At 38.1% G+C, this 22249-nt stretch overlaps 1 protein-coding gene across 3 annotated transcripts in view; it reads right to left on the reverse strand.

Annotated features, from left to right (window-relative positions):
- Positions 1-22249, reverse strand: part of SLC44A5 (solute carrier family 44 member 5) — a 106962-nt gene that overhangs the window by 19686 nt on the left and 65027 nt on the right. For all 3 annotated transcript variants that reach the window (XM_075037396.1, XM_075037395.1, XM_075037394.1), the window contains exons 3-11: positions 21698-21771; positions 14136-14220; positions 10463-10547; positions 7561-7689; positions 6710-6770; positions 4980-5103; positions 3691-3774; positions 998-1110; positions 436-567 (exon numbers count right to left, since the gene is read on the reverse strand). In XM_075037396.1, coding sequence (XP_074893497.1) covers positions 436-567; positions 998-1110; positions 3691-3774; positions 4980-5103; positions 6710-6770; positions 7561-7689; positions 10463-10547; positions 14136-14220; positions 21698-21771 — 887 coding nt within the window. The remainder of the gene's footprint in view (positions 1-435; positions 568-997; positions 1111-3690; positions 3775-4979; positions 5104-6709; positions 6771-7560; positions 7690-10462; positions 10548-14135; positions 14221-21697; positions 21772-22249) is intronic.

Raw genomic sequence — 22249 nt, forward strand, 5'->3', positions numbered from 1 at the left:
CTCCAAGAAAATTCAGTGACCTGAATGTAAACAGTTGTACAAAGAAGTGTAGAGTTATTAATCTCATTTCTGGGGCCCTCAAACAAGGAGAATAAACAGACTGGAAGAGAAAAATGCCCCTCCTTATGCAACTTCATCAGGACTAACTTAGTTATTGCCTTCTACTCCCCCATTATGAAGACTGAACACACAGGAAGTGGAATGCTAATAACACAAGCATTTTTCACTCTCATCACTAGTGCAATTGCATTATCTCCCCTTACAAATAGACTAGTCTCCTTGCAAAAAGTATCTTGCACAATACAAAGAAAGAGAATTCTGCTTACTTCTCTGAGTGAGAAGATTCAACAAAACAGAAACTGTAGCAAGACAGTGATTGATTGATTGATTCTCCTGAATATCCATTAACAGATTCCAAGTTTAAAGGGCACTTACTAAATGCTAACCATGTTTGCCTCAGTTGCAGGTACACTCTGAAGTCTGTCTGGAATCCAATGTCGTAAACAGTGAGGTCAGATCCAGGTATTCCTTTAAGATGATCATACTCCCAGTAACAATGCCAGATGCCTTTTAAAAAAACAATCAATATAAAATGAGTGTGTCTGAAGAGTGCAAGGACAAGCTCTTTAAAAAAAATCTTTTACATGACAAGTGTTTTGTCCTCAGCATGTCTGGTAAGCAAAAACCAAAAATGCATTACTGTGAGACTACTCAATTATAACATCACATATATAGAAAAGAAGTATCAGTACACGTGAATACAGACTAAGCATACTGTGGGTAGATAATTCAGGTTACTACCTCTGGTGCTAAGTATCAGCACAGCTGGATTCTTACTAAATTTCAGTGCCATTTAAGCCCTTCTCACTTAACTGTGTCTAAAACTAGGCATTAATTCTCCCAGTTGTACAATTTAATTGATGTAATTACTGATTTTCCTTGCCCAAACTTAAGTAATAAGGAAAAATAGCCTCAGAGGCTAGAAGATTACACCTACCATAACCTATAATTCCAATCACACCAAAGATGAAAATCCAGAAGAGGACCCCAGCCGTGAACCTCAATAACACAAGGAAGAGCAGACTTACTATCATTGCAATGAACAGCCCACTAGAAAGAAAAGAAACAGAAATACAGGGGAAAAAAAGTGTGAGAATCTTCACTTTCTTGCATGCCTGTTTCTCCAAATAAGGGTCACTTCATCTCACGTAAGAGAATGATTTGTAAAAATGTATTTCAAAATCTTACTTACAAAATACATCCTCCTGGCTATTATCTGCTATTAGAAACAAATAGCTTATATATGATGATCTCACAGGGCAGAGCCAGAAATGTTTGTATACACTAGGTTCTCAGGTTGGCTCAACGGGACTAGTACAATGCCTTTTTGGTCATTTACAGAAGCTGAACAACTCACTGCCTTTTCAGTCCATGGTCTAGTCTACAGTTCAGAAAGTTAAACCGGAGGAATAACTATACGTGGGGAGGTTGCTGTTTTATGTCCTCCATTAAAAATCCCTGCTTGCAACTAGTAAAGTATTATTCTAGGAGTTTTCCTAGAAAAAAAGAATTAAATTTAGAAGTAAAACCAGTGACTCTTTCTATCCATGAGAAGAGGAAATGATCAGGGTATGGTGATGCATAAAAAGAAACTGTTAAGAGCTATAAATGGGGACCCTAGAAAAGATATGTACAGTGTCTTCCCTTTATCAAGTCTGCGGTAAGGAAATATTTGTTTTCATTTCACTTCCAGAAAGCAAGTCAGAAAGTAAAAAATGACTGCAAAAGGCCTTTTTACTCAGTGAGGCCTTCTAAAGCAATGTGAATAAAGCAATGTGAATAATAATCCCATCCAACAAACATCCAGCTCAGATGCTTCACATAACATTTCATTCCTCAGAATTTTTACTAGGTGTTACATCAGAATTTTGTATTAGTACAGACCCCAAAAAATTTAAAATGTCTTGTTGCTTGTGTTCAATAACTTCTCTTCTGAACTTTCCCAGCGTATTTAGCCAGTTACCAAAAATAAAAAATGGGTCAACCTGATCATAAACAATCAAAACCAGATGTTTTGGGCAAACTAAGCCAGATAGGCAGAGGGACAAGAAAAAGAACATCAGCTTATTTAGTTAAAACTTTGTAAGCCTGTCTTAAGTCCCAGCCCTTTAAAGACTTCGGAGCATGAGGTATTTTCCCTTTCTGAATAGCTTGTTTGAAATTCAGAATGTATTCTTCAAAAAAAGTTGTAGTTTTGGAGCTTACGAGACTATTCTTGAAAGCAGTAAAGTTACCTTTATCTAAAGTTATCTTTAGATATACATGAGTCCTAGTAACACCAAAACTGAGTACATGGTAACAACTGTCCTCAGTAGACTGAATTCCTTAAACTGAGGCTTGAAAGCAGCTGTTCTTTTGGAGTATGCTGCAAACACTAGAGCAATTCCATATTTGATTTTTAACCCAGCCTCCTTTCACTATCAGGCCTTAATTGTCATCACCAAAACTCTGGCACTTAAATATGTTTGTCCAGAAATTGTTTGATGTATGCTACCATTTGGTGAGAAGTGTGAAGAAAATTCTATCCAATTACTTTAAAAGTAGCAACAACTCCTTATAAAAATATGATATTTGAAATGTGGGAACTGGCTTTAGTATTTAGTATTTCTGTTAAAAAAATGGTCAACCCTCTCTCCAGCCTATCTGTTCAGTGGTATCTCCTTTGAAAGAATCTGCACCATAAGCCTGATTTCAATAAGAGATCTAGAGGGAACTGAGCTTGCCAGTTGAGTTTCTTGCCACTGACTATTGTGAGCACAGCAGTAGACTATGAGAAAGCTGTCCTTCTGCCAGTGACTGAACACCTTTAAAAGCTGACAGCTTCTGTTTCTGAACTGCCTAATTCTCCATACTAAGTTTATTATCTAAAGTTTATGTATTTATTGTTGTGGATTTGCATTCAGGCTTGAACTATGTATGCTTAGTATGTGCATGCTATAGGCTCTCACCTGGCAAAGACTTCTGCTCCTGTTTAAATCATCAACACCCTGATCCATCAAAAACAATATTAATGGGCTAAGAATGCACATATACTTATATATTTGCTTCAGCAAAATAGCTACTTCTTTTATTTCAGTGCTGCATTTTTTACTAATTGGTGATTACTGAGTATTAATTACAAGATAAAGTTAATACTGTTCAATACTTTTTGTTCTTGATGTTGCTTCGCCTGCTGCATTGGATTTATGGATTTATATTGGATTTATGGATTATAACAGATTTAACTATATATTGCTAGTAGGAATTTAGAAATTATGTGTTTTATATATATACTAATGACACTGAGCAACAGCAATTGATTTGAAAGCCTTCTTAATTAAGATTTTTCAGTTTTGGAATTACCACGCAGATGGGTCCTGCAACAGAAGACAGTACCTCCTGGTTTTCTGCCTAGTAGGATATTAAAAAGCTATTCCAGATCAACTGACACTCTATGTATGTATGCTGTGCTACCCTTACCTCATGTACAGCACCATAACAACATTATTATCATGTGATGAAAGGAAATCACAGTTGCTCCTTGAATTTCAAAGTAGGACTGGTAACAAACACATACGTGATCTATTTTTTAATTCCCTGCACACTCCAAAGTGAGTTTGGAAAAAATAAAAATACCCACGAAAATCTTACATTAAAATCCAATACCAAGAAATGGCATAGTCTTCAAAAATTTTCATTCCAACTGATCTTGCATCCAGGACATTATTGATGCCGCTGAGAAAAGACAAACCAAAGAAAAGGTTCCTTTAGGTAGAAAAGCAGAATTTATCTGAACAACAAATAGGCTTAGTGAAACAATTTGAAATATCTTTACTAGTGATAAGAGTATATTACTGTCCTCCAGCTCCAGTTCTGTAACCAAACCAACATCAATCAGTTATGTTAAAGAAAAAAAATCTGTGTAAAAACGTCTATACAGCTCCTTTATTAAAGCTTTATTTAAAAAGCTTTATGAGTACTATCACCAGATATAATTGCTTATTACGTCACAAGAAAAGTGTATACTAATATGATCTGCAATGTACCAAGAGCCAAACAGTTGTGATTCTAGAACTGCTAATAGCAGAGAAGCAGAAAACAGCTCAGTGAAGCAAAAGTTTGACTTTATGGAACTGTTTTCCTATCCGGCAAAGTGCTTGCTCATATTAAAGTTTTCCTAAGAAGAAATGAAGGATCTTCTTATCAAAGAACAGACAATGTAGTTGTAGATGGGAACCTAATAAGGTGCAGGTGTTATCAGTGTTGGTAAGGTGCTAGAATGTGGTAGCCTTGGGTCGAGAGGTAAGAAAAGGTACCCTTGTGCTCCAGACAGGCTGAGGACTGACAGCAGTTGGAAAAGTGAGGCTATTGCAGCAGTTTTCTCTCATCCTGGTCGATGCCCAGGATTGGAGATGCTTGCTGTCCATCTTCAAGGCAGGTGTTGTCAAGCATCAGAGCCCAGTACATTGCTTTTTGACCTTTAGACATGTACTAAAAACAGGAACACTGATGAGGTGAGATGCCCAAAATACTAAGACAGTCCATGTTAGGGGAAAGGCCATCATAGGAAGGAACGGCCGAGGCCATTACTGTCTGGCCTGAGTCCTGCACCACAAGTATTTAATTTTGAACCTCCTTTAGCTTTCTTTAATACTAATTTTTGCTAGAAAAAACAACAAGAATGATTTAAAAACTGACAGTCATTCTGAGATAGTTGGACTAAAACCTTTTGCTCCTTGCTCATTTCTGCATACCACAGTCATAGTTTTCCTTACTGGAACTTTGCAAGTGCCCAGGCACAGATAGAACATTTACTAGCAAGCCTTGTCTGTGTACCCTCAGCCATTTGCTACAACAGATTCTGATTCTTTTTTCAATTCCTAAATTATTTCACAATCTCAGAATCCAACAAATGAGCACTTAAGAAGGGTAAAACCTACTTTGCAGCTTCCCTGAGATCAGTTACATTTCTTGTTTTCCCTCTTCCATCTTTGAATGTAGTCTGATTTGCCACAGTTAGCACACCATTCTTCGTGGAGAAGTCTGGGAAGCATCTCTTAAGAACTATTCAAAATACCAAAACAAAGCATGCGTATTACATTTTATGTCAAGCTCCACTTCTATGACTTGTCTTTTGTAACATATTTAAATAATTTCAGATTCACAGTCAAATGTTTTTCAACTGATTATCTAACAATATGTTGACTTTGACAAATCTTGAAAGAGCCATTATATTCAAGACTATGAATTTTATGCTCTGGGGCTCAGGCATGGTGGGATCATAGCTTTCAACTGGAGATTCTAGGTGCTACCGAATAACAACAGTAGTATCTGTAGCAGTTTAAGAATTTGTAATAAATGCAGAACTTACTCTCTGTCAGTATCTGGGCAGCTTACAAAAACTGCAGCTTCTCAAATATGTCATTTCATGGTAATAATCAAACCAGCCCCCAGGGACAGACTCAACATGACTGGTCACGAATGGTATTAGCACCCAAAACAATACATAACAGCAAGTGTCAGTTCCTCATATGCCAGATGAGTTCCAGTACCAGCCACTATCACTAGATATTCTTGGAGAGGAAGCAATGGAAAAAAGACAGAAACTGTTGGTTAGACAGAGGGAGGAGGAGATTATAAAAGAGAGAGAAAAGGAGAGATGTTTACATACTCATTTATGTTGCCCTGCTCTTTGCTGCAAAAAGTCCTGGTTTTCATTCCAAAGGGAAGAGCAGATCAGTCCTCCTATATGGCTGTACTTTATATAACAATTCTGTGCTTTCCTTATCAGGTTCCAATAAATACTGATGCCAGGGTTCAATATTCAGTCTAAAATATCTACCCCACCAATTACTCTGAGGAAATAATTAAGTAACATGTCTCTTTTCCTCCCTCTGTAATCTTTGCCCCTTGTTGTAGTCTAAAAGAAGATAATAGCTTCTTTGCAAATTATTTTCTGTCTTTTGGGTGAGTACATCAGTTTTCATACAAATTCTTATTTTTTTTTTAAATTTAATCCATTTTCTCTTTTTGATAGCCTGTCCCTGGTTTACATGATGTCTATTTTAAACAATGGAAAAATAAACAGCAATTTCTTATTTGCATGAGCTTCTGGGCCAGTGACAGATACTCTTGGTATTACACTTCTGCAGCTGAGATGAGCTCTGAAACCTGTGGTTATCAACTCAGAAATACCTGCTGACCCTAAAGACAAAAACATTTTTTGGCCCTTTAATTCCTCTGTATGTCCTGCATAGCCAGCACTGCAACTGAAAAGCAAGCTGCATTGTAACTGGGCTCAAGTATCATCTGAACTTCAACAGCTGGCCATATGATCCTTCCTACATTTTCTTGATGCCAGTGAGGTTGCTTGCTCACATGGCTTGGAAGGCAAAATCTGAGCTGTAAAGCTTTTATTATCAATGATGATTCAAGAGCAAGAAAGAGCTCAGCTTGACTCGATCACATGATGAATGTTCATGGATGGCAGTTAGAAAAAATAATAATAAATCTTTATACTTTCAAATTGTTTAAAATTGAATGGATGTCACTGCCAGATAACAGAAAGCTCCTAGTGACCTTGCCACAAAACACTTTTCAGACTGGAGTTGTGCTTTAATGTGAACGCTTATAATCTGCTAAGATGTGTGTAAGAAGTAGAACCACTCACAAGGCCTGCTTGGAATGATCATCGAAGGACAATCTTCATCACGTAGGACTTGAGCAACAGACTAAAAAGGGGAAAAATAGGAATGCTGAATACATCGCAGAATAACTATGTGGTTTTTGTTTCTCACCCAGTCTGAGAAAACGCCCCAAACTGGGCTTTGTAGCCTCCTCCCCAAACTTGACTGGTGGAGCTGCAAGATACATTCATGACATAAGTGAGAATCCAAACTGTCATTGTGATTTGGAAAAAGACTATTCTTCTTTCCTTTTCTAGTGACAAAAAAGAAAAGACCTCTTCACTTTGGATCAGCATCTAAGCCAGAAGTGACTGGGCAATTGTTCCTTGCCTCCCCTCTGCCTTTTCTCTTAAAGAAGAGTAAGAATTTAACACAATTAATATAGCTGAATTGCAAGGTGTTTTAAAGATGGGAGAAATAATGCAGTACATTTGAGTGCAAAATCAGTTACATGAAGGATAGATTAATTTTCCTAGCTAAATTACTAAGTAGCTATAGATGACTCAGGAGCCTTAAGAACTGGTTTGAGATGCTCTGCGCTACTGCTGTGGAGTACATAAGTACTAAAGGATACTGCTTGCCACAGTACTGCAACTGCATGGGTAGCTGCACATATTCTTTTAAGCAAATAGTAATCATTTAAATAGTGGGAGATTTGGTGGGCATACAAGACCCTTACCCCTGATTAAATCACTGTCAAACCATGTACATGGGACAACTACTTACACGGTGAAATCAGAATAATTCAAAACTTTGATGTAGCTCAGTAAAATCATGCATATTACATATTGCTTAAAGAAAAAATGTATTCCATCACCTACTGATACATACATACCTTGCGAGGATTGTTAAAACCAGGTTTGCAGAATTGCCTGAAGTAATTCCACTGATCTGGTTTATATCTATAGGAAGCCTGAACATCAATGTAGGTTGCAAACCTGTCTGGGCACTTTGAGACACAAAGCTGCAAGAAAAGAAAAAAAGATGAGTAAAGATACACTGGGGGTAGAGAAGGGTAAGGAAAATCAGTGCGATTAAAAAGCAAGAAAAAAGCCACCTATAAAAGTGCACTGTTTTATGGAATTGCCTTCAGTAATATTTACTGCAGTATTTAGACAGGGACATATGTTTTCCTCTTGATTCCCTAGATAACTACTTCTAAAATTCTTTGATAGAATACACTTTCAAAGTCTCTCATATCTGGCATATCAAGCCACCCTCTGTACCTTCTTAGGTTCTACACATTCTGGTAAATAAACAGAGCTTTCAGTCTGTTGAAAAAAAATTTTTTTTTTTGAACACCAGGAAAAAAATCTGTCAGGTCCTCCTCTACTTCCATCAGCAGCAGTGTATATGAGCAAGGTGGTGCAGTAGCTACTTTCACAGGATACACATAATTTCTTTCTATTACATTTATAAGGAGAACTTTATTAAAAAAAAAAAGTCTCACACAGCTAAAATTGTTCCACCCTTCTACACAGTCTCTTCAGTCAAATATACCTCCACAGATTTCGTTCAAGTCAAGTTAGGTGTAAATCACTCAAATGTGACTTTTTCCTATTAACTAATGATGAATCTCGCCTAGTTACAAAGCAAGAGGGGTGCACATGCCAGGAATGAAATTCACACCACTGAAGGTACAGCCATTATAAACCGGATTTATATGAGAAATCAAGTGAGGTCTGGGGTTTGATGAATGCATCCACTCAGAAGTTATGATTTAGATTTATGTAATGGAGAAGCAGCCACCCGAATACACAGACTCTGAAGGCTTTGCTGGTCACTGGAATCATGCAAGTGTGTAGCCGTTCTGACTCCTCAGTGTTCCTAAATACTGTGAGGTAGTTTGAAGTCCATCTTTTTAGCAAGTTTCAGCCTTTTCTAGAAGGTCGTTCTCTGTTTCCAAAGCTGCGCTATCCAAACACCTTTTGCAAAGCTCTGCTATCCAAGTACCAGAGAGACATCATGCACGAAACTGTATTTCACCTCAAGAGCATTCCGCCATGTATGATTCACCTACAGGAATTTTGGGAAAAGATCTTGCACTAATCCTTAGAACAGGGCAGATGCTGCAGGAGGGTCTTTCTAGGTTAAGTACTACAGTCCTATGGACTACCCACAGGCCAAGGAACAAAGAAGAGTTTTGTCCTTGCTGGAACAACAGATGACTAACAAGTATACACTTTACTGTAACCTCAGTTTCCCATCTATGAAACAGGCAATTAAATGTGCTGTCTATGGATCCAGTGAACTGTAATAACAGTTTGAAAATTCACAGTCTTACTCAAGAACTGAAGCTCTTCCCATGACAGTTCTTGGGTTTTTTTCCTCCTGCTATTTGATATGAATGGGACAGGAATGAAAGATCCTGTCTGCAGTTCAAAAGGGGAATTATCAAACAAACATTTCTTCAGCATTTCACAAAAGACCAGAGAATTAACCATCTGCAGTAGCAAACAGCATTGAAAAACATTCTCATTTTTGGAGATGTTTTATGTTTGAAAATAAACAAAATAACTACTCTGCTACCCCAAACTCTCCTTCAACAAGTATTTCACCTTACTTGATTCATGACCACTGCCAACTTGACCACAGCACCAGTCAAATCCCACACAATGACCTCAGTATTTCTGAACAGGCTGAATTGTTCCAGTAACAGAGTCTAAAGACTGCAGGGTAACAGTGTCGGTGTCTGCATGTGGACAGATGGGGATTCCTGAAGCAAATCTGCTGCTGATAGAGAAAGTTTCCATTCTGACAGCAACTGGTCAGTGTTAAGAGGGTCTTGCTCTTCCTTGCTGGAGATTTCCATCTCTTCAGCTGTGTCAAATAGTCCATACGGTCACACTAACTGATAGGCCAGAAACATCTATCAATGATGGGAAACATTTTAAAATGATAGTCAAATAAATAGACAATTAACATTTGTAATCAGTATATTGGTTACCATATAACAACCCTCATCCAAATTAATACTGGACTCCACTTAATGTTGTCAAGATGGCTGAGACCATACTCTGTCACCTGCAGTTCAATTACACAGTACAATTACTTTGGCAGCAAAGTTGGATCAGAGCAGTACTGCACCTAATTCCTCTGACCTACCCTATGCCATAAGTTCTTGCCTCATAAGGTGAACTGACATAACTGGTTGTGCAATTGATCAACAAACCAGGTCAGTAAAATGGCCTCATATAAAAAGATCAGGAAGATAATTTTAACCCACACAAGTTCAGTGGCTGGGTTTATTTCACAGCTTCACGAAAAGTTGCAGCACAGCTAAGGGAGTACAAGTTGTAGCATAAGGCAAGAACAGGCTTTTGAGATCTCCACTTTTGAAAGTGCCATAGGCTCCAACCACACCCAGATACTCCTGTCACTGGGGATATACACATTTTCTAGTTTGGAAAACCCTAAATATCAATCAAAATTTTTTGCTGCATGCACTGATTACTACTGGATAGTTGGCTGTGATGAATTCATAAGTAACAAATTGCTGCGTTCAACTAAACAGACCTTTTTTTGTCAACTCTTATACAAAATACACAATCTTGTGCATTTCTATTTTTTCTGACCATGACGCTACTGAGACTGTGCTACACGTCATCTATGAAACAATCATACTATATTTTGAAGGATATGAACAGCAATTTTTAAATCCAGACAAATGTATGTCTAGTTCTTAAGCACCATGACTATGAGGCAGGGAAAATATTTTACCTCTGTATTTCACTCACCTGTGTTGTAGGGCACTGTAGGTTTATTAACACTATGGGGCTGGCACATTTCAGAATGTTAAAGTAAAACAAAATGGTCTTGTTCCTATGGAAGTGGATATAAGATAATTAGTGTTATAAATATGGTTGCTTATACATCCTACCATTCAAAAAGTTATAGCATACATTGATATTTAAACTCTATTATTGTGAATGGTCATATTGTAAACACAAGACAAAAAAACAAATCCCAAGCAGACCCTGAATGTTCTGTGCCAAGACATCACTGAAACTAGAAGTATTTGTTCTAAAGAATGCTATTTTGATAAGTTTTTTCTACAGCAAGGTTTTAATCTGAAACAACCCTACGCACTGTTACAGGTATCTGTAGTCCTGCCTCTAAGAAGTGAGGTCTGTAAAATGCCCCTGCAAAAACACTGTGGTCCCTTTGCTTACACTGAACATATTGTGCATGTACTGCATGCAAAATTACTATCAGCAAATGCTACGCTGTAAAAGCTGCCTATTTCTTGTTGATCAGAAGGTGGCACCAAAATCAGTCAAAAGCTTTTTATGGTTGGAAACCGAAAGCAGCTGGTCAGGAAACAGAATGATAATAGCATCTCCTAATAATGCTGATAAACCTCCTTTGATATAAAGAAGGGACAGTCTGAGGGGTTTGCACCCCAGAATCCACACACTTGACAGCTTCTGGAACTTGGGACCTTGAGGCAGCTGTTACCTCAGTTTGGATTTGTTGAAAACCGATTACCTCAAGATCTCTGGGTTTAAACACCTGGGTTTTGAAGACAGCAAAATATGCTGTTAAACTTTGCTATGTCAGAAAATTATCAGATAGCTCTAGTGAAGATGGCATGGCAGTAGTCCTGCCCTTTTTACACAAGACTTCACAGTCAGCTAGCCATGCCAGAACTATACAGTGTCCCTATAAGAAATAATGGTGCATACACCCCCCTACGGCCTATGGTGTGCAAGAGAACACAGTAAGCAGTGCTTGAGCCACCACTGACCCCCACTGTGACAATGCAGCACAGAGGGAGCTCTGCCTTGGGAGCAGGGTGGAAGTATTAACAAAGAAGTGTGCTTGGGCTAACAAGGCTGCCCCTCTTCTATCTGCTAACCTGGCACAAGTCCTGCTCCCACATCTCTCCATTGTATCCCCCAGACCAGAACATATCCTCTGATCTTCCACCAGCATGTGGCTCCCACCAATTGCTGAATATGGCTATGCCTTCAAAGCCATTATATAGCACATTCAAGCTCCCTTTAAAACTGGAATTAGCTCAACTGCCTGACATTTTACAAGGTTAAATTGTTTTCACTGAGGTATGTTCTACTATGCACTGTTTAACAAAACATGCATCCTGGCAAAAACAATTCACTATCATTAGTTGTTATTTCTTTAAATCAATAGAATAAAACTTTGGACTGAAATGTCGTCGTTCTTCAATAGTTTCTTGACAGTATTTATCATCTGTGAGCTGCTCAAAGCCATTAATGAATTTTTTCTTTCTTATGTCTTAGCCCACTTGCTGACATTGACAGCAGAAAAGAAAGTTTAAAAATACACGTAACACAAGAAAACAGCCACTGAGAACTAGGTCTGTATTCTTTATAATGAAATTGTGTTGTATTCTGTGATTACACTGTGCTCTGTAGAAGGCAAAACAAGCTTAGAGATTACATGGAGATTAATGGATGGATTACAGGGAAACACAAAGAGGCCTAAGAGAGACTCGCATGACAACACAAGGTAGAATTAATTTGACTGCATGGAATTCACTGGAGTTTGAATGGGTTTTTGCATGAGTTGTGAGTGTTGGCATGGTTTTTAGCTTCTTTTTTCTACTCCTCAGTGAGATTGCTGGGAATGTTTGTTCTAAGCACAAGATTCTAAGCACAAGAGACTATGATTACTTTCCAAGGAAAAAGTCTCAGACTAAGCCCCTAGGGACTTTGGAAAACCATAGTCCTGGGTTAGCCTTTCATACTGCTTACTTTCAGGGCATGTGAAAAATTCGACAATGGTATCAATGAAGGCCTGAAGAGCACATCCCACACCTCCACTTTTAGGGACTAGACAGACTTGTTCTGAGGGGCCTCCTGTCCTACTGCCATAACACTGTTGCTTTTCCAGTAGGTTGAATTATGTGTCTTTTGGCTTATATTTTCATAAGAAACTCCTCAATGTAGCAAGTAAGTGCCAAAATGCAGTCTCAGTAGCTGTATTATTCTCCAGCAATCCTATATATGGAGGGACATTTGTGGATACAAACTGGAAATCACATTGTCAGAAATAACTAAAGGGAAGACTTGAGTAACAAAGAGAAAGAGGCAATGGGAGTGGATGGTAAGAATCAGAGAGAAGCATCTGGCTACACGCCACACAGTGCATGGATGCTGTGTGTCTGAGAGTCCCAAATGCATTTGCCCACTGCTTCCTACAGACCAGAGAGGGGATGAGGACAAATTGGGAGTGAGGAGAGGGAAAGCAGAGAAGGGGTGCAGTGAGGGGAACACACACAACATGACAACTTTTTCCCCGGGTTTTTCCTCTTCAGAAAGTTGGACTCTCCAACAACTGCTGTGAAGAATCTTAGTCAGAGAGTGGAACAGGTCTTCTTACACTATCTAGTCTGTTTCCTCTGTAAAAAATAACTTGAGAGCTTATAAAGTCCTAGCTCTACCTCTGTTCCACTCCCTATCTCCTGTTCCTCCCCTTCTGAACTGCCCTTTGGACAGTGGTTTCCTCAGTTTTTTCCTGGAAAAATAAATGGGAAAAGAAAGAAGCAGCAAAGAGCTGTTATCAAACACTAGCTTCTGTTTTGCTTCCTGCATAGCATCCAGCTTCTTGACAGTGACAAGGGCATAAATTATGCATAATACTTACTTTTTAAAAGGGAGAAGGTGAGGAAAAAAGCAAACTATTCTTTAAATTGTTTCATAAAACACTTAGATTTTCAGAGAAAACACTGATGTGACATCTTTCTTTTGTGAGCAGCTCTTTTCATGTAGAAGTACTCTGTTGATATCGGCTAATTAATTTAACTCTCACAATTCAAAATTTAAAAAGACTGGGAAACAGACACAAGTAAATAAAGCTGTTTGGCTGATATGCCCAAGGAAGCTATGATTACAGCTGCCTGTCCCCCAGACCACTCAGTCCCCTCTCTACTAGCACTGGATAAGCACCAGAAAAAAACCAAGAGCTTTTCCTCATGATCTTTTCTGTTATTTGATGTATGTTGAGAAAAACTAAGAACCAGGCTACAGTGTTTTAGGACTACTCTTATCCCAAGGTGGACAGAATTACTCAACAGGTTATTAACTATCCAAACGTTGGCAGTTAGAAGCTGTGCCAGATAGTCACTTTCTATGCAATTAGTGATGCAATCTTTAAGTTATATCGATACTTTACTAAAAATATTCTCTGAATGATGAAAACAACTGCATTATAGTGATAATTTGGGTCTAGATTTGCACTGAGCAACTAATCTATTTCTGAACTTTATTTGGAATAAATACAGTAAGAGTCTCTCTGTCTCCAACTTCCCACAAGAAGATAGCATACAGACGTATATGTTGTGTTCCCGTAGCAGACAGAGATTTGAAACCTTCCATCTTATTCATAGTGCATGAATAATAAAGGTATGTGAATGGATTTAGTACTCACTCATTGAGGGTATCTTTCTGACCACAGAACTGCCCATAGCTGTCAGTTGGATAAATCACTTTCCTGGGGTCACCATGCACCCAAGCTGCAAATATACACATCTCTTTGAACATTTTAGTCAAGTGTATACAGTTAACAGTTCAAACTGACTAGCATGAAAATGTATCACCTTCAATGTGCCATTTTAATCTTTGTCAATCACCATTGAAGAGTATTGATTTGTAGATTTCCTAATGAAAATCTAAAATATAAAACAAACTAAACTGAACTAACATACGGATGAATCAGCAAGAAAACAAACCAGTTCACTTTTTACCTTCAGGGCACATACATCCGGGTTGTATCCAAAATGTGATTTAATGGACTTAAACAATAATGGTTATTAAAAGAGGAAAGAAGAGGGCCTAACTATGTAGACAAATTTGAGCAATCACAGACAACAACAATGGCATTGAAATTAATAGGACTACCTGGGTGTGTGACAAAAGCACACAGGGTGTGACTGAATCTAATGGACTCCATTTGCACTAAGAAAGGAAACAAACTCTCACTTTGTAAATGAAAACATTTCCTGACCTCTCACTTAGCAATTGTCCCATTTCTCATTTATTAAGTATGCACCTGGCAACTTATTTATTATATGCTAGAATGAACCATAGTACTGAATGGGAAGAGAGGTTGATACTGAACTTTTAAATGTCTTTTCTCCACTTCAAAGCAGGATTTCTTCTCCAAGCCATTTTCACCTGCACCATTATTTCCCTTTGAGGATCAAGTACACACCAGTTATCACCATTAGTATCACTATTTCTAAGCTGTAGCGTGCAGACCTGACTAAGCTTCCTTCATGACTTGCCAATCACTAGCTTTGGAACTGTTCTAGCTACTAACTCCTTATTCAACTCTAAATAATGGAAAATTCATTTATTTTTAAATAGCATCTGAAAGTAAGATATAATGCCAAAATATAATTCCATATCACTACCCTGAGCTGACACCATAAAATCAGGTTGCTAGAGAACTGTTAGAAAAGACCATTGATCTTCTCCCAAACATTTTCTTGTGCTTGTATTATGTGGAGAAGATTACAGGTATTACAAATATTTTAGTCCCAGCCTTCCCCTTCTTGCACCACATACTGAATGTCAGGAGCCCACTTAGCATACACTTTAGGCTTTGATCTATGCAAACCACCTTGAACTCGCTTCTCTGTAATTACCCCATTTTGTCTCAACTTTGTGACATTACATTTAATCATTTGTGAAACTGTCATCTTCCTCAAGGTCACTTTGGTAAGAATAACAGCATTTAACAATAATGATATGTGCAGTAGAGACAGAACCTATATAAGATGTCAGAGCAGCAGACTGCAAATTTATCGAAATGTTCGGGACAGATGCACAACATATCTTCAATGACTTGCAAACAGTTTATAGAGAATCTGTAATGCTGCCTTTCACCTGGAATGATTTTAGGCTACCAAAATGAATTTACTAGCTCTTTTTAACCTATGTTAGTTTTCCTCTGTTTTGGAGTTTGTAAATTAACCTGGTGCTTGGTATCAAACAGTTTCTGAACATTCAGATTAACCGCATTTCAGCTTAACTGTGGTGTTCTGATGCTCAGAGAAAGCTAAAGTGCTTCACCAGTGTTAAATCCCATTTACTTTTTCATTTGTTAGCCCCCACTTACTTATTTCAGTAGCATTACTTAATAGAAACATTTAGGAGGCATCAACTCTCTCTTAGGAATTCCTATAGTCAGTTGATAACTCATATCTGTACTTGACATTACAAAGCAGACAGCTGTCTGGTGATTGCAATGAGTCTGTAAATTATGCCATGTACACTTTCTGCCATCATGACTGACAAGAGGGAGTTTTTCTTTCTACTTTAATATGACCTTGCTTTTCATACTGGTAAAAGCCTGGTCCCAAATGGATCAAGCTGCTATACAGACATGAAAGACCTTTCAGGCCTTACTTGTATGATGTTAGGTGACTCTAATAAATTGACGTTTTCCCAATGCCCAAATTAGTTTTTTTTAAATTAACTTGGCACATTATTAAAGGGACTCATTTTTTGCATTTGGCTGTATTTTTTCTTTAACACCAGCAAAACAGGAAGCAATAGAGATAAGCCCCACCATGCCAGATTCAAAGTACTGACAAGAATTTTGTAACAAGACTTATATCTGCTTCATATAGATAATCTGGAAGCAGTTGCTACTGCCAACAATATCCCTTTCCTAAGTAGTATATTAAACCTGGAATTATTTTTCACTCCTCAGACAAACTTGGGAGAAAGGAGATAAACACTGCAACATAATGTTGGTTGGGTTTTTTTGCTATCTCAGTCTTAAGGATCTTTCCATAAGAAGGGCCCATGTGACCTAGGCTTACTTCCTTCAGCCTGTTTAGGTGGACTAACACAGCCAACAGGGATAAAACTCAGCTAATCAAATGGTCAGTCCAGTGTATTCTCCTTACGTTCTTTTTAGTTCTAATACAAAGTCTGCTGAAATATTTCAAAAGGCTCCCTTGGTTTCACTCACTGGGTTTGTATCAATCCTTGGTCTCAAATTTAATCACTCATCTTTTGCAGTGTGTTTCTCAATTGCCTGTAGAAGTTAGAAGAGTATATGCAATGGAACACACTGCTCACTTCTGAATAGAATTTCTGTTCAGACTGTACCTGCTTTGCCATTATCAAGTTGTCTAAAACTACTCCTGCTTGGCAGTAGTTGTCCTGTGGACTTAAGGCTTCAGTCATGTTTTTAATAAAAAAGAATTAAAAAGTATTAAAAAGAATCTGCTTTTAAAAAGTAGATTTAGCACACTTTGTGAAATTCCATCACTGGGATCAGCTGCTGGGTGGATAGAGGAAGACGCCTCTCAGATAAATTCCAAAGTGAAACAAAAAGTAATTGGGTCTGATTCACAACATATACATTTAGCATTTAATTAACTCTGCAGCAGAAAGAGAAGGGAAATGACCAACAGAAGAGAAAATACACAGCTTCCTTCATTGCCTGTGCCAGGGCTAACCATCAAGATTAATAAACTTAATCCTCCGTCACCTTCTTTGCAAACTTAAGAGCGATGACAGTGGAAGAATCCATGTGATAAAGACACAATTTTTCTGGCCTAGCCAGTGAAGAATAAGTACCTAGTTCAACAGTTCTCACTGAGTGAAGTAGGTTATTGTGACAACTACCCTGACAGAGTAGTACCATGTTTTGCATGTTGTGCTGCACTACTGGTGACTCACTATCAAGCACTAAATGAAAAGTAATCCAGTCACGTCAAATTTTTATTCCAGCATGCTCTGATGCTCATAAGGCTGCAGTCTGAGTGCTGGCACAAACATCTGGGCTAAAAAAGAAAATTAAAGAAGAGCTGAACCATATTACACAGTTGACTCAGCCCTCAAAGCATCAATGTGACATCCTATGACACTGGTATAGCATTTTCGGGAGGCCTGCAGTTATGTCAGTCCTTTTACTGATGTGGAGCCGACACACATGGACAATATCAAAAATAGCTAATGTTTATCACTAAATGTCTATCAGATGCACTCCTTTTTTCCTGTGCTTTATGGGCCATGTCAGTGGTTGTAAAGGCTGGAAAGCTCCCTGTCAAGGAGAAAATGTGATGAAAACAATGGCACCCTGTGATACTTAAAAATGAACTGCAATTCTGTTTATACTATCTGTCTCATTCCCTCTACTGTGTATTTTTGAAAGGGCAGTCTTTCATATCATTATTTTGCTTCCCTTAAGGGTATATTTTTTATGTTTTAACGTGTGAAGAAACTGACCCACTAAATTGTTCTTATGGCTTTTTAACACAAGCTATTTACTACTGCATTGAAACAGGTTATAGAACACATGATACAGAATTTGTAAATCCATGTTGATAATGCTGGTATGGTATAAGCATCCCTTGGAGCAATACAACAAGAGTTATTACTTTGAATTAACCTGTCCTTTGAAATATGAGGGTCTTTTCCAAGATAACTTATTTGTTGCCTTTTATGTGCACTTTTCTGAATTAAAATAATCTTAAATTAAGAGGCTAAACATTTGTAAAGTATTGCCTGGATAAACCCAGTGTCTCTGAAATAAACATGAAGAGTTAAGTCAGTTTGATAGGAAGGAAAACTACCCACAATGTTAAATTAGCCCTATTGCTTCATCTGTAAAGTTAAAATAATAAGAAAGTAAACCACAGAATAACTATTTCTATTCAGTACAGTCATTCAACAGCAGCCATCAATGAAGCAGGACTAAGAAAGGCTAGTATCAAAAATAATTTGGTTTCATCTTTCAAGGAGAACTGATTACCTTTTATTCAGACTACATTTCAGCTCCCCCAAAACATAAAAACATTCTACCCTACTGTTACACAGACACACATATAGATGAAGCCTATGTGAGCTCTACATACAATACTAAGGGCAAAATTTCACTCATCTTTTCAGTCATAACAGTTGTGTGATGAACCTGCATTTATTGCTTACTTCTCAAGCCAAATTAAACAGGGATTCCGAGCGGTATTCACACATATTCAAGAAATTGCAGAAATCAACTTTTTTTTTTCCTTTAATAAGCCATAAGGCATAATTCATGACCAAGGGTTGATTTATAGTCTATTTTCTTTTAATGCGAACTTTTTTGGCTCTCATGTATTTTGTCAGGGCTGGCCCCTGGAACTGTACCAAAGCTGATCTCATCTTTTACTTAGAATTAAATTAGAGCAAAAAGAATAGCTGAAGCACAGTACAAGGAAAGATGAAAAGCAGGGACCACATGGATCTGGATTTGGAGCTGAACTAAATGTTTCTAGACTGAAAATTCAAATCTTCTCTGTAAGAAAGGTAGAAAAAGTCACCAGCTACAAATTCGGTATCTAGTTCCAGGAATAGGTTCTAGTTCTAACCAGTATTTCATAAAGTTTGCAAGAAAGGGCTGTTCAGATGCCTCGTGTGCAGTTGGAAACCTCTCCATGTGCAGAGCAGGGAATATGACTAATTTACTGTCCCACATCACAGTAACTACCTTGTCTGAGATTACAGACATGAAGAAGTGAGGAACTGGCTAGTCCTCTTCTGGTGCTATCTACTTCTGCAACATCTAGCTTATGGGGTTCTTCGGCAACTGCACATACAAAGTTGACATAAAGTTCTAGACAAAAAATGGAGATTTATATAGTGCTGGAAAGATGACCAAGACCGGGCAGCACAAGAATACTGTACAGCTATAAACAGCCAGTGCTCTCCATTCCCTTTGTCCAAGTAGTAGCACTTCAGAATACTGTCTGCACAAGGGCAGGTCACCAGTCACCAGAGCATTTGTATGCTCAAGAAAATAACAAACATTCCTCTGATCTGAGTCCAGCTTCTTCATTTCTGGCTTTGCATTTGAGCAGTGACAGAAGGAAGAGACCAGAAGATCAGTGAAGAATCAGTCAGTCAGGTAGGAAGAGGAGGACAGGAGCACAGACATTGCAGAGATGTCCTTTAGACAAGGCATACTCCCAGCACCAAGTCCAGCAGCTACCGTTGCTTCTTAGGACTAATAATTTACCTCCTTTTCTTGAGTCTATTCCAGCACAGGTTTAGTAAGCAGAGATACATATTGCATGTATATTCTGGTAAGTCCCTCTCCAATCTCCTATAACCGGGAGTCACATGAGTTTTTCTGCTCCAAATACTTTCAGAAGTCAAATGAACATTAGTGTCAATTTGGAGTTAAGCAAAGTGGGAACAATTCAATTAGGCCATGAGGGCAAGAAGATGCTTCATTCCCTAGCAAAGGAAAGGGTCCACAGAATCCAAACAGTAGCCAGAACTGTGATGAGAGAGTACATGCATGATTTTGCATACACAGAATCCAGTAGCAGCTACAAAACAAAGAGATCCTGGGTTTGTCTCCACACAGATACCACTGATGTTAACTTAAGCATCAGAATCACAGACACTGACCTGTGAAAAAACTGTCAAAGGACTGCATTTCAAGTCTGTCTGAAGCTGACTGTACAATAGTGCCATGCAGTACAGTTAGGGACTCTCTTCCTGGATCCAAACCCAAAGAGAACCCTATAGCTGCTGTAATCTCTAGAAGTATGGCATAAAATCAAGTACAGCTTGAACAGCTTCTGAATTCACTTTTTGGTCTGCCCACTTTTTTTACATTCATAGATGTCAAGTTATCATTCATTTTTGGGAAACAGAGGCTCAAAGAGATTAGACAAGAAAAAAACCAAAGAGTTTTGAAAAGAAATAATTTCTTCCACCTGCAAGCATCATCAGCCATCTGTTCCCGTGGTGTTCGCTTCCTAGTGTGGGCTTTGCACTTCCTTGCAAAGGTCCTCCATGCCTCTCTAACTTGCTGGCATATACCATTTACTTCCTCACTTCTCTGTCTTCCTGAAGACATAAAGGTTCATGACTTGGCAGTAAGTGCAGGTGAATAAGGGAAAGAAAAAATACGCACACAGAATTCCCAGCGCTTCAGAGAGAAAACAGACTTTCCAGAACATGTTCAGTGCTCAGCTACTACAGGCAGGGTGAGAAGAAACAGCTCAGCACTGTGGCTTGGAGTATGTTATGCTACCGTACAATTTATGGGAGGATACATGTATTCTCTCAGACAGTTACTGGAATCACCTAGGTTAAAGCAGTCTTGCTTACAGCCATCTTTTCATGCTACAGACAGCAGCTTTTCACAGAATGGTTGGGGTTGGAAGGAACCTCTGGAGATCATGTTGTTCAAAACCCCTGCTCAGGTAGGGTCACCTAGAACAGGTTGCCCAGGACCACATCCAGCCAGCTTTTGAATATCCCCAAGGATGGAGATTGCACAACCTTTTCTCTCTACAGAACAGAAAATGGTATTACAGAATTATGAAGAAAACTAACGGCTTTTCTTCTATGTAAGGCAGGGCCAAAACAATCTTTTACAAGCAAACTGAAGGAGCTCAGGCGGACATGCAGATACACATTAAGTACACTTTTACAGGATCATTTGTCCTTTCACACACAGGCATTCATACAAATCTCTCACACAAACAAAATAAAATGGCTAATCTTAATGAATATCCTGATGTGCAAACAACTCTGGATCCCACAATAAATGAAGTAATTTCTCTTACTTCTCCTTATTGCTCACATAGGTTCTTTCAGTAAAATTTTACAGAACAAAATGCCTCTTAAAACCAAAGTGTTTATTTCTAACTTTTGCTGTCAAATTAATGACAAATGAAAGTCAATTTTTCCCCTACAGTTACTTTATGATAGCAAAATTATCAAACCATGTCATTTTTACTTGAACACACTTAATTTTGAGTTTTTCATCAGTAAACACATCATTTTGAACTTCTCCATAATTACAATAGACACTGAATGTTAATTCATTTTTTGCTTCTAGGAAAGGCACTGCTTATTGCTTGGAAAGCTTTACATAGATATAAGCAAAAAGGACATCTCAGTTAAAAATTCTAACATTCACAAAGTTGCTTCCCCTGTGTATAAGGAAGCACTACTATACCTGCATTTACTTACCCACAATTCCTAATGCAATGTAACCCAGAATGACTACTATGAAGATCACACAGCAAATAATGTCTGTACAGTGCCTAGGGACAGAAAGAAACACTTTTTAAAAATAAGGTGTCTAAGTGTTATAGGGTATTTTAACATCTGAATAAGATGTCTGCATCTGCACTTAGTATAAGTCTTATTCACAAAATCACATTTGAGGTGTAAGGCCTTGCTTTCACAGCAAGACCAGCAAATAAAGGTGTATGCCTTTTGCATTGTAGACAGCAATAAAAACATATTGAGGAACAGGTTTTAAATATTCTTAAAACAAATAATACCTTAGAAAACTGAATCCAGGAGATCACTTACGGTATAAGCTACTACAGGACATCTGCCTCAGCATGTCCGTAAAGCTGGTATCAAATATTGCAAACAATGTGATGAAAGAAAGATTCAGCACAACTTACCTGTATTATAAATAGCTTATGAAAGGAAAAATAACAGTGTGAACTGAAAAAAAGCCTATACACCACTACCCCTGATCTCTGCACAAAATTCTGACTCAGCTGCTTG

Source organism: Buteo buteo, chromosome 10, assembly GCF_964188355.1.
Source record: "Buteo buteo chromosome 10, bButBut1.hap1.1, whole genome shotgun sequence".
Lineage (NCBI taxonomy): Eukaryota > Metazoa > Chordata > Aves > Accipitriformes > Accipitridae > Buteo > Buteo buteo.